This window comes from Miniopterus natalensis, chromosome 2, assembly GCF_054644295.1.
Source record: "Miniopterus natalensis isolate mMinNat1 chromosome 2, mMinNat1.hap1, whole genome shotgun sequence".
NCBI classification, from domain to species: domain Eukaryota; kingdom Metazoa; phylum Chordata; class Mammalia; order Chiroptera; family Miniopteridae; genus Miniopterus; species Miniopterus natalensis.
Genome location: NC_142082.1, coordinates 83,125,004 through 83,139,270, shown reverse-complemented (window position 1 = coordinate 83,139,270; position 14,267 = coordinate 83,125,004). Strand labels below are relative to the sequence as shown.

Below are 14,267 nucleotides of genomic sequence, written 5' to 3'. Positions count from 1 at the left end.
ATCCTATCCAATATCCTAGCATGAAATTTGGCAATTTATGAAAGACATAACTACTTCAGAAAAATTATATAACATATAAACAAAATGCCAATGAAACACACACACCACACATAGCATGCAACTAACACACGCATCATGCTCAACTAAACCACATAATAGAAAATAAAGGAGAGAGAAAATGTAGTAAGACACAATTCAAAGTACCTAAGTCAATTCAATCTGAAATTCCCATTTCTATTTATTTGTATTTAAGCCTTTATAAGGCTTTTAAGCCTAAATTACAAATTTTAACAGAAAAAACTCTTCATGTCCTGGTATAGAAAGTCATTGAAATTGCAAAGCACCTCTAACAGTTTCCGCAAAATAATTTATAGGATTGTAATAAATGACTTGTGCTTTTGTGGCCTAGACTTTTAACGTTATCAGCACTGTCAAAAGTAGTTAACTGTATAATACTGAAATTGTAACTAGAGACAGAAAGCTTTTATCTAAACTATTATTACATATGATTATTTAATTTAGAAATAACTCTTCTAAGAGTAGTTTCTGCTTTATTATAGATGAATTTAAAATAATAACATCAACATGCTGAACGGAAGACAGCGCTATGTTTTTTATTACATACATTTATTCATGTGTTTATGTTCAGTACTAATTTTGAGCAAGATTTTCAACATGGATGGAAACAGAATACAATAATCTACTTCAAAATTTATTTAACCAGAAAATCTCAGTTCTTACTGCTTTTATTAGCTGGGAACTTACTACACCTGATCACACTCTCAGAGTCACAGCCAGATGAGACTCTGATGACCCAAGGCTGTAAGTACAGCAACAGTTTTTTTATACTTTCCTTGTACTGAAAGTGGCATGGCAGCTTTGATCATTGATGAGTTCTAACAATGCTCCACTGAGGAGAGATATCCAAATCTCTCTGTAAATACATACTTGATAAAGTAAAGGTTCAATTAAATGGTAAACAGTAAGTCAGTCAAATCTCAAAAAAACAAAAAGGAAAAAAAGAAAAGAAAAAGACCAAACCAAAGAAGGAAAGCCTGCCTGCCCACTGAGCCTCCATCTGGCACTCCACAGGTCTAGGGGCAGCACAGCACACACTGTGGGGTCCAGCGGAAACTTCTACTCTAATGTTGGCAGAGCACACCGAGGCGGTTCAAAAATAGCACTAGGGACCAAATCTTAGTAAATCAACACACTTTGGCTGCCTTCCTTGTTTTCAGCTTGAATAGGAGGTGAGCAACAACTGGGAGCTCACTCATATGACCAGAGCCCATGGACAGGTGGGAACTATGTATGCAGCCCACTCCTATGAGATTTTGTTTTCCTCTTTGATTACACCTTAAAAATGATATATATATTAAGGTTTAAGAATATATAATAGTAGCTGTGAATGCTAAGCCACTTTTAATACAAGCTAGAAACCAAATTTAATATTTATATGAATTATCAGTATAACAACAGCTTAGTTTCTAAATTAATTTTTATATATGTGTAGCCTGCTTCAAAGAATAGATTGACTCCAAAACATTATTTACCAAAAATTTCTGTAAAGCAAATCTTGTACCCTCTAATTTTTGAAGTAAAAATGAACTAAGGGAAAATAATACATACAAGTTAAGTAAAAAACTTATTTAAAAAAAAATAACAGTCAACAAAATGACACATGAGGCATTCTAAGAACAATCAGCTGATTGTTAATAATAAAGTTGTCTTAGCCACTGTACTTTTCCTCTGCTATTTCCCTCTTCAGCACACTAAGCTGTAAGGTCCCTTCACTTCACAGATCCAGAGTTTATGTCCCTCAACACTTTTTAGTCTCAGTATTTATGGGTATCATACAACAGAGGTATGCTCGCTTTCACACATTCCCACTAAATACCACAGGTTGAAATACAGATTTTAGCATAAATCTTTCATTTGAAACTAAATGTTCTATGAAATGAATGACTCCAAGTCATTTAAATATGGTTTTGTTGTGGTATGTATAACCACCACAAATCAATATCAATATAGTTTCCTCTCTCCTTTAATAGTTATTACCACTAGAAAAAAAATTATTGACATAATTTCTAGGTACTTAGGTAAATGAGAAAACAGGATTCAAAGAATCAAATGAACAAAAACATCAGGCTACAAATGAACACAACATTTAGTCAGTTATCATACCTGAATATCCCCAGAGAAGTTGTTGTGCTAGAATATAATTAAATCTTTCTTAGAAAAAGAATTGTCACAATTTTCATGATGGCTACCAAAATTATTCTTTATCTTAAGATAACACTGTTTTGTATTAACACTGCTTGTCTGAATACATCATTATGTAGAAGCCATAAACAAAACTCCAAATGTAGCAGATTATACATTTCAGATTTAAAGATGTATTTCAATGCAAACTGAATCTGAACTACAGAATATGTACTTTATATGTCCAAATTACATTTCAACAACAGAAATAAAGTCATTTGGTAAGCTCCTAAGGAGTTTTTTACAGCTATCATCGCATAATATTTAGATATTCTAGATAAGAATTAAGAAAGAGAAGACATCTGATTTTTAAAAGTTTTGGAGTATCTCTACAATGTAAGTATATAATTAATTCATTAATTCTGACTTTAAAATAAAGAAAGGGAGATTTTATCATATATTTCCACTGCTTGCTTATGGTAACCACCAATAATTAAAAACACCAAAGAACTGCTCCATAGATATCTAGCCCATTCTCTGCCTAAAGCAAGCCATGCATTTGATCAAGTACATCTCTACAACTCTGTGAGATATTTGTGTATTTAGGTACCTCTGGCTCAACTTGGCATCAAATAAGGAGACCAGTGGTCTAACCAAAGGAATATAAACCCTTCAAATCTTAACATCTTTTCAATTACCTTAGAGGCATTTTGTCAGTCAGTCAATATTGACTGAGTACTACATATACAGAAATGAACAAAACAGAGAGGGTGCCATACTTTGCCTAATAGTCTAATGAAAAGGCTGGTAAGTAGATAAATTTTTATTTATCTAATGTTTAAACAGGTACAAGAGTATGAGTGTTAGGAGGTCTCAGTCCTGTTAGCACACACTGCTAGTGCTGTGTGGAAGAGGAGCACGACGCAGAGAGATGGAGGGGATGGCACAGGAAACCACGTGCACAACACCTCAGGGAGAAAGAGAACATGTTGCCTTCCAGATACGAGAAACATCAGGGGCTATAATAAAGGACATAAGGAAGAGATTGTTAATAATAATCATATAGCAAACACTGACATACCCTTTCCATGTTCCAGGCATCTTTATAACACCCAGAAAGTGAAGCAAGATAATGAGGAGACTCAGAGTAAACTGTAAGGATTTTGGCCTTTGTTCCAAAGAAAAGGGGGAAGCCATTGGAAGATTTTCAGATAAAAAGTGGAAAAACAGTACTTTCCAAAGATAATACTAGCAGTACTATGTTTTATTAACCAGAGAGGCAAGAAGGGATGTGAGATTTTCAAGATTATTTTGCATTCCAGGTGAGTACGATGGTCTCCTGAATGAGGCTGAAGGTGGGGTTGAGAGGCAGAAAGGCTTCCTAAAACACGACCCCGCTGTCTGACAAGCAACTGTAAAAGGAATGACCTAGAACACCTAATGGCACAAATCTTGCACCAAAATCTTTGGAATACTGCTGATCCATACACCTGAGGCTGGCACCTAAAATTGAAACTTTTTCTAAAGATTACCTCTGCAATGAATACTGTAAATCATCACAAAGTTGTGTCAAAGTGGACAATGTGAATACATCATCCCGCCAGACATGAAGTTCACAGTCTTTTTCCCAAACATTTGAGACAGAACATGTGCCAGCTCATCTGTGAGGTCCCCTGACCTGCCACCCACTCCTGCACCGACTCTATTCTCAGTATTTGATGGAGGAACAACCATACTAAATAGCAGTATTGCTGACATTGCTGTCCCGCTCATCTCTGAGCTCCTTCAGTTTATTCATCTTTACTTTATATCCATCTAGCACAATGCCTGATACACAGGGGAAATTCCGACAAACATTTACTGAAGAGTCTTTGGTCATGAAATGGAACAAGGCATGAGGCCATATGTAATAAATAAATACAAATAATTTTGAAATATAAATAGCATCTTGGTGCCAGCCTATTTTGCATTCCTACCATTTGTCTGGCTTGACTATTTTTTCCCCCTATTTATTTCCTCTGAAACCCATTTACCTGTTGTTCTATGTCCCAACTTCTAATAGTCACCCATTTACTCAAGTAACTTAATACAGAAATAAATAATGTAGCCCTGGAAATAGGAGGAAAAAAACATACAGAATCATATTCCTAACTCTACAACTCAAGCCAGCCATTTAAGTCCTTCAGACTCTTTCAGCTTTAATGTCTCCATCTCTCAAATGAAGATGATAATACAGGTTCTATTATGTCATGACTGTGAAGAACACTTTAGATAATAAATACTTATTTGAAAAACACTAAACTACACACACAATACCAGAGGTTTGCCTTTTCATCTTTGTACCCATCTCTCCAATACCATCATACGGAAGCATTAACATGCCCAATCAAACTTGTCAACCAGGCACTAAAAATACAAAAATAAAATAATAGACTGCCCCTGCTCTCAAGGATTTTACAGTCTAGCACAGTCAAAATACAATTATAATAAAGCAAAGAGGATTAAACAGAGCATGTATTGGGCTCCATGAGCAAAGCAGAAACATCTAACTCAGATCTGCATGGCAGGGCCAGGAGTGTGGGGAGAGATGTGAAAGAAAGCCTTTGGAGGAGACTTGCGGACTGAATATTAAAAGATGAATAAAATTCAGCAAGGCAAAGTGGAGAATAGGAAGACAGTATTCTAAGCAAAAGGGACAGCATGTACAAAAATATAGATATTAAAAAATTTCATTTGGGTAAAAAAAAATTACTGAGCATCCACCTTAAAGCAGGTACCGTGCTACATGGTGGTGACAAAGCTCCCAGGGCTCTGCCCTCACGAGTTAAGAGAGCACTACAGTTTATCAATCTACAAATGCTTGGGAAAACAGAAGAGGGACACTGAATGTCTCAGCCAATGAGATGGGAAGTTCACAATTATGAAAGGCCCTACAATCCACATTAACATGATACTGAAAGAATCAGTATCACTGTAAAACCGTCTGAAGGGGAGGGACATGAGCAGGTGGAGAGCGAACACTGCGGGGAGGGAATCCGGAGAAGGGCTCCGTGATAACGCCACAGAAATACAGGCCCCACACTACAACGGCGGCAGTACCCGAAGAGAAAGGGTACAGAAATTTAACCAACAGAACCTGGAAACTGTGGAGAACAAAGAAAACAAATTGAGGATTCATTCTTGAGTAACTTTATGGATAATGAGTACCTTTCTCATTAAAATCAGTCAAATGGAGAAAGAGCTCTGGGGAGAGGATGAAGACTCAAGCTGTGGAAATGCTGATTTTGAGAGACTTATGGAACACCAAGTGCAAAATGATAGTATTGCCATTTTATCAGTATTTATTATGTGCCAGGTATCATGTTAAACTATATATATGTTATGCATATATCACCTGATCTTCAGCGTAATGCCTACTATGAATAAAATATTACAATAAAGCTTGGCAATAACCTGCCCTGCTGTGACAATGAAAATTAGATATAATTCAATTAGTAAGTTGATTGCCTGCCATCTTCCACTCAACCCTTATTCTTATTTAATTAACCTTGTAATAAAGCAATCTTGTGTTTTATGTAACTGAATCTTGAGGGCCTGATATACTCTAAGGGAAGGATGTTACTGTATTACCATGTTATTGATGAGAAAACAAGCTCAGAGAGGTTGGGTAATTTTTTTAGTCACACAATAGAAGAGTCAAGTTCAAGCCCAGATTTGTGTGGCTACAAAGTCCAGGCTTATAACCACTACACACTACTCAGCTGTAGATTGGAGTGGCAACAGAAGATATGGAGGTGATCACACATTCATGATAGTAGGATGTCTGGGAATCAGTGAGAATACTCAAAGAAAGTAAGGAGCAAAATGAAAGAGCAGAGCAAGGAGCTTCTAAACTAACCCTTATTTAAGGGGTAAACTGAACATAATTAATAATACAATTCTAAAAAGCAGGCAAAGAAGTATAGGGAGGTCAGGTAAAAAGAATAAAAAAAGTCAACTGGATTTAATAATAAAAAACAACCACCATTAATTGGTGACCCCAGACAGGCAATTTTATTGGAATGATAGTAGAAGTAAAAGTTTGTTTACAGGGATAATGTATGATGAAGAAGTACATTAGTCCCCCATTATCTGTAGGGATACATTCCAGCACCCCCAGTGGATGCCTGAAACTGTGAATAGTACCAAACCCGACACATACAATGTTTTTCCTACGCATATATACCTTTTCACCTAAAGGTCTACCTTGTCAGCACTACCACTCTTGTGCTTTGCGCCATTATCAAGTAAAATAAGGGTTACCTGAATCCAAGCACTGGGACAGTCTGTCTGATAACTGGGGTGACTACTGAACCACAGGGTAACTGAAACCATGGAAAGTGAAACTGTGGGAATAATGGAGACTACTGCATGGACCGTAAGTATACACTACTCCTTCTAGAAGCCGGACAATGACAAAATGCAAGAAAGGAAACCAAAGTCAAGGTTTGTTTTGTTTTCCCCAAAATGAAAGACTGAAACATGCTTAATTGCTAATGGGAAAGGAGCAGTAGAGATAAAGAGTGAAAATACAAGCATTAACTTAATACGTAGCTTATGATTTTAAATGTGATACAAGTAAAAGGTAAACCTATCAAGTATTGAGACAGGTTTTGTTTGAGCTATAGAATTAGAGAAGTACCCATTGCAGAGGAAAAAACAGGTTTCAATGTTATGCGGAGTACTTTCAAAACTGGCCATTTTACTGATAATCAGTAAATAGAAGTCCACAGTGCTTAGTGTCAACAAAAAAACTGCATAATCATTATTTAGATCAAAAAATGTCAAATGTTACATTCACTAATACCCTCCTTCCACAACACTCCAGCAAGTGGCACGACATGTCTAACTGGTATACAGAGAGAATCTGTGCCTGCTCAGAAGTCTCTGGAGGGCAGCTCCTCCGTGCTCTGCCGCATAGGGGCAGGCCTTGTGTAAGGAAGCCTGTGGTGTTCCAGTGCTGCCTGAGACTAGACAGCTGCACTAATAATCTGTTTAATTATAGAGTTGAACTGTAGAAGTCCATCGCTTGACATGAGCCATGATCTCCAACACCAGAATTATCAGTAACAGAAGGGTGGTTTTTGCATCCATCTGCTGGACTCCTTTCTGTGTATCTTCACTGACTCTGATCTCAGGAAAGGAAAGTCAGGGTCATTTTTTGTGTACCCATCAGCCCCTACATTATAATGCTCCCAAAACATTAAAACTGTTCATGGCAATAAAGTAATTTTTGTCTGGAACAAAATTTAATTTTTTCTGAACTAACGATACGAAAATAATAATGATGCCCAGGACACAGTTACCCATCACCCATATAGCCAAATAAAAATGTTGAAAAGGATTATAAAATAATCATAAGAATGGTAACCTAACACTTAAATCAAGGTAAAAAAAAAAAGTGAGCATGAAGACAATTCCTGGGAAAACCAAGCCACACATTATGATGACAAACAAAAACAGTGAAGTCATTCCATTTAGTGTAATAGTCCAAAGAAAATTAACCAACAGCCAGAGACAAAATATAGTGTGGACAGTATAATCCAAAAATAACAAATCAGAATCCATAATTCATGAGAAAATGAAGACATACAAAGTGGGAAGAGTCAACTCTGTAAAGATGTCAAATTACTTAAGTTAATATATAAATTTTAATTCATGTCTAAACATATAACAACAGGTACCCTATCCACCTAAGGCTAGAAAAGCAAGTTGTTGCTATGCCCTGTGCCACAGGGTATTTAAAAACTTTGAGTAAAAGCAGTATTATTTTGTTTGCCTTGTACCCTTTCTACTTGATTGGCTCTGAATAACTTTTGGTGGATTTCTAAATCAATGTACGCCTCAGAAACTATTGGCCATTAACAAAAATATTCTCTTCAAAAGAAGGTAATACATCACACAATGAAATACCACAGCAATGAGAAAAAAAGATCTACAATTCCATGCAACAACCTTGATGATTTCACAAATATCAGAGTAAGTAAAAGAAGCAGACACAGAGTACATACTGTATGATTCCTTTTATAGATAGTACAAACAACTAGCTAAATCAGTCAATGCTATTAAAAGTCAGGACCATGGTTACCCCTGAGTAAGTGGGTCTGAAAAAGGCATGAGAGGGGTTTCTGGGTGTTGGCACACCCTTCTGTTTTTTGATCTAGGTGTTTTCAGTTTCCAAAATTTCGTTAAGCTTATATTTATAATATGTATACTTTTCTGTATGCATATTATATTTCAATGTAAAGTTTTTATGCCAGAATATAATAACATATTTGAAAAATAAGGATTTCTAAAACTTTGGAACAAACAATGGCAGGGTTATAGGAATGCAAGTTTAAACTCCCAAAATGGCTACTTTGAAGATAACAATTCTCATCAATGTCACAGTTACTACCTTATAGTTACAGATTCCTTATGGTAAAGAGCATTTACATATTTATTTTCCTTTAGTCTCACTTTGACTCCATCCTTAATTTGCCTCCCATATTCCAATATCTTTTGTTTATATTTAAATAAATTAAGATATACAATTATTACAACTTTTCCTTCTGTCATTACCTTTGAAAAGAAAATAGCATATGCTATAAAAGGCACATCACAAAGACTATGCTTTACAGCCTTAATCAGTGAAATAAATCTGGAATTTTCAGGCCAATATCTAACTTAGAAAAAGTCTGGGCAATAGTCTTAAAAGGGAAAGGATGCTTTCCCCAAAAGTTGCAAGATAATAGCCCAGCTGGCCGTGGCTCAGCCGTTGAGCATCAACCTAGGATCCATGAGGTCACAGTTTGACTCTCAGTCGGGGCACACGCTCAGGTTGCAGGCTCAGTTCCCAGTCGGGGGCATTCAGGAGGTACCCGATCAATGACTCCCTCATCATTGATGTTTCTGTCTCTCTCTCTCCCTCTCCCTCTCTGAAATCAATAAAGACATATTAAAGAAAAAAAAGGTTGCAAGATAATATCAAATGTAGAACCATAGTAGTTTTGCCCCCAAACCATTCAGTCTTTACCTAAAAAAGAATTCTGAGTAAAGTATATCCATCCTTTGGTAGGGGCCCGGAGTCCCCTTTCCTGGCACTGTTGTGGAGTTTATCTGTCTGCATTTCCCTGCAGCAACCCAGCACAACTGCACAAAACTGTGGAGGACAGGGTGGTGCGGGCAACAGGACAAGGCTGAGAGGTGGGATATCTGAGTTCTAGGCACCCATGAGCTGAAGACCCTGAACTTAACCTTTTCCCTCCTCATCTGCACAATCCGAGAGAGCAGCTGTCCTCACTACTGCACATGCTACAAGGTACGAGGTGAGGGGCTCAAATGAAGGAAGAAATAAAAAAGCATGGAAAGTAAAGCATGGTGCAGGCGTAAGATGTTATTTCCATCAATGTACACCCCCATAATGTGACAGGAGAGATTCTTAAATACAACTTTGGATTTTTTTAGATATCAGAATCCAGTATTGAAACATTTTAAAATATAACTATTAGGTTGAACCATGTGAAATTGTTAACTATTGTTAATTAACAATTAATTGTTGTCTAAAATAGAATGCTATTGGTAACTTCATATTGGTTCAACTTAATAGAAAATTTGTAAAACTCTTTATATTTTATAAATAGGTTTATAAAAAAAAAGCCTATAATACCTCGGGTTTGGGCAGCTTCCTTTAAAGCAGCTAGAAGGTGAGGCTTCAAGTTATCCAAAAGAAATCTTCCTTCAAGACCTGGGAAAAGGGACCTAAAAAGTAAAAGGACCACAGCAATTATAATCTAACAATTTTAAAATAAAGTAATTAAATAATTTCAAGCCAGTTAAATGTACTGTTTTATATAAATCAATGCACACATCAAATCACACTGCAATAGTTTTTGATCAAATATTAATGAACCTTCGCTTTAAACCATGAGGGCATCATGCATCACGTGCATATCCAGAAACACTCTAAACATCTCAGAATAAAATTAATTTTATTTTCTGAAATGTCAATATACATCCTTAGCTATAAAGAATTACCTAATACTCTACTTTAATTCATTTAAATTTCATAAGATAATTCATTGACAAATCTTAGTTATTTGCACTTAATAACCATTGTTTTCAGTGTCTTATTAAAATTTCCAAGAAAAAGAACTGCTCAGATAACTTATTAAAAAAATTGATTTTAGAGAGAGAGGAAGGGGAGAGAAAGAGAGCGAGACATCGATTTTGTTGTTCCACTTACTTATACATTCACTAGTTGACTCTTGTATGTATCCTGACAGGGGATAAAAGCCACAACCCTGGCATACGGGGACAATGCTCTAACCAATTGAGCTAACTGGCCAGGGCTCAGATAACTTTAACTGATAAATGTGAATTTTTTTCACTTTAGGATGTAAAAATGTATCCATTTGTATTTTAAAAGGTATTATATTTCTGCAAAAGTCTCCATTATAAAACCTACATTGATAATTGATGAATTTCATAATAAAGGACTGTAAATTTGATCAGAGGCAGAGGAGTCTCTAAGAGTAAACCCATATTTTTAAAAGTTTGATCTATACCTTGGATAGTCTTCTGAGGTAATATAAATAACATCTTGATCTGATACAGATGAGGAGAAGGGAACAAAATTTCCATTTTGTAAAGGTAGCAACTCCAACCCAAGCAGTTCACTATAGGCTTGGTCAGAAAGCACGAATTCTAAGAGGTGAAGCTTTTCTTCAGCGCTACCCAGGTGCGCAGACTTCCTCAGCACCTGACGCACCCACGCGGGCGTCACCTTCCGCACAGGTTTCTCACTGGAGGCAGTGAGCTGCACAGCTGCAGCCAGATTCGCTGGTACCTTGACAATCTGCTTTCCTGAGCTATGGAGGTAGTTGAGCACAGTCTTTGTGTGTTCCAAACTTTCATCAAGTTCTGAGAAGAAGGCCTGCTCCAACTTGACCCAGTGGTTGCTAATAGAATAAATCACTGCATTTTGGAACAGCTCACTGAACAGAGGCTCTAGCACTGGCTGCCAGTGCACCTTGACTTTGTTCACATCAGGCCAAAGCTTATAGATGATGTCAACGGACAAGGGAAAATCGGAGCTCCTTTTTGACTCCAGGCGTTTTATTGAATCTAAGATCAGAGTAGCGTAGGCTTTAGGAACAATATTCATGACCAGAAATTCATTCCATAAGGCAGCCGGATCTCTCCACTGGTCCAACTCTCTCCATTTTATGCTTCGGCGATTGTCAGTCAGGCCGAAGAACCCGCTGATATGAACAGGGAGGCCTGTTTTACTCTCCTCGCCAGGAGGCAAGGGAAGAAAACAAAATGCTTTTCCTGAGAAATCAGATGTTGCTCCTGTTTCTTCGTCATCTCTGCTTGATAAAGACATGGCTATTCCAATGGTTGGGACGAATTTCAATTCATCAGCTAAAGAATCAAGTTTACTACTAATCCCTCGCCCACCCACACTGTTACACACCAGCCAAGATGTCTTTTGTACGTCCTTTGTACTCTCATCTTCTAAAACTATACTTATATAATATGTTACACAGGTTATGCTATTGCTCGGAATCTTTTTACAATAGTTACTTATAGCAGTTCCCAGAATCTTGATAGAATTTGGCCGTTCCTGTTTCAGGGCCTTATTCTCACTAGCAGTCACTCTAAACACCAGTTTCTCTGTTCCATCAGCCTCTCGGACATGTAATGAGACGTCCTGCACACTTTTCAGAAAGAGCAGCACTGTGTCTGCATCTGCCCTAAAAGATTCAAACAACTCAAGAATCTTTTGCTTATTGTAGAGGTTACTACTAAGCTGGGAAGGTTGTAGACGAAGAGGGAAACGGAAAAATGTTCCTGGAAAGTAGCCATTTATAAATGTTTCCTTGGTGCTTCCAAAAATGCCAATAAATGGTGCAAACTGGTCTGAAAGTTCATTGATTTCTTTGCGGTCATCTTTGAGATTCCAACATTGACCTGATTCATGTGGACCAAAAAGTGTTTGATGAGGATCTAACATCCCAATCTGGTCACCACTAAAAATACAAGGGACATCTGTAAAAATAAATTCAACAGTTATGATCAACTCTGAAATTCAATGGACAGTTATAATTACACTTAGAGTGCATAATTACTATAAAAATATTACACATGAAAAAGCATAAGCCACAAAACAGATTTATCTTAAAAAAACACACAACTAAATTTAGCTCAGAAAATAAAATTCTTTGAACATGAAAAATAATAATTTCTCTTTTGAATCTGTAAGTACCAGGCATAAAGACTTTACATGATTATTATGAAAACCTAATATGTATCTTCTAACACTTATCAAAAATTAAAATATGTAAAAAGTAATTGGATATTTACACTCAGCCCATAGCTATGTGAACCCAATTAAATAGAACAGAGTTGCATCCTATGCTCAATGGCAGATTCTCTGAAGGAAGAGGGGCAGATAAATAACAGGAGAGATTCTGCCCACCATGTTACTCAGTAAGCATCTGCCCTTGAGTGAGTGTGAAATGAGCTCCCTCAGTTGGTGTGCATCCCTATGCTTCTCACCAGTAGGTGTGTCCCTCAGGCTGGGAGCATCTCACCACACTGAACTTAAGGGTAGTGCTGCCAGACACTTTTCTTTTGTACAGCATGGCTTCTAAATTGATACCAACTGCTTCACCTAAAGACGAAGTGATAGTTTAACACTGGCAGAAAAAATAGACATGTCAGAAATGCTGTATCATGAGAAATTCTTCAACATGGTGCCTTCAAAGATTTCTCAAGGGTAATTTTGATGTTTTGTCTCACATGCTGACTATAGCACCTAACCTTCAGACATGATGCATTTCCAATGAAGTCCACCTTTACTATTTATGGTCATCAACTGCAGGCTCAGTCATCACAACCACCACCTCCTAAGCTCTCAGGTATTTAAAGCCGGGAATGTTACGTCCACCAACCCAGCTGATAAATCGATCAAAAGTGTGGTCTGTGACATCCTTGTCCGTAGACTGTGTACACACTCCCATTACTGAAATTATGCCAGGGAGACTCCTGACAATTGTACAGCATGATGCACGACCTTTGCAAATCCTCAGATTAGAGAATAGCACTCCAGTTAATACTGCTGCACATAAATGTACTCATTCTCAAACAGAGAACAAATCCACAGGGAGGTGCAGATAGATACTGGCAGTCAGCCGGACTCTAAGCAATTCATTCCTATACAACAGTCTCCGTGCTTACGCAACTCACATATGTGCCTCCATAATTAAAAACTGACCTGAGGGGTAATCTGCAAATAGTTTAACATATGAACATTAACATTCATGTGCAATAGTTATATAATATTGTAATTTATGAATTAATATAATTTTATTATATAAGCAATATGACTTAATACTATACAAGAATGTAAATGCAATACAAAAAACAGGCTTACTAAAGTTGGGCTATAGTGAGGGTGACCCTATGTCCCACTCATCCGAGCAGTCCTAATTTAGGCCAGTTGAGAAGAATACTTACTCTCATGAGTAAGTATCCCAATTTGGATGATAAAATTTATGATCGCCCTAGCTATAGGTATAGTTCTGCCAGCTCAATCTCTCCTTCTGCAAGTTCAAAATGCAAAAACAATTTGAAACTAAACCATAACAAGGGCCAATTCCATAAATTTTTTTTTTATCACAAACTGTAATAAATATTAAGACCTTTGATTCTGGAAGAATAGCTATATACTTTTTAGAGATATTTATACCAAGTTTCATGTATTTCCTGTTGTAATTATGAACCAGAAACTTCATAGTCTTTCCAGGTTCAAAACATGATTTCAAAGTATTCTTTAAAATACTCATAGGTTTAAGAGCAAATTTTTTATGAGAAAAATGTAGAGAAACCAGAATCACCTCAAAGATCTTCACCCTGTCACTTATTTGATACCAATGAATATTATATTTTTCTCTTTAACCTATTTAAAAATATGTATAAGAAAATCTGTGAGAATCAGTTTGCCTGACTCTAGAGTAAAATTTTGTGTAGGCATTTCAAGA

The 14,267-nt window shown here is 36.7% G+C and overlaps 1 protein-coding gene across 1 annotated transcript in view; it reads right to left on the bottom strand.

The window, feature by feature from the left end:
• Nucleotides 1-14,267, bottom strand: part of SACS (sacsin molecular chaperone) — a 45,618-nt gene that overhangs the window by 14,589 nt on the left and 16,762 nt on the right. Inside the window, exons 7-8 of the mRNA XM_087814367.1 lie at nucleotides 10,788-12,273; nucleotides 9,890-9,981 (exon numbers count right to left, since the gene is read on the bottom strand). Coding sequence (XP_087670493.1) covers nucleotides 9,890-9,981; nucleotides 10,788-12,273 — 1,578 coding nt within the window. The remainder of the gene's footprint in view (nucleotides 1-9,889; nucleotides 9,982-10,787; nucleotides 12,274-14,267) is intronic.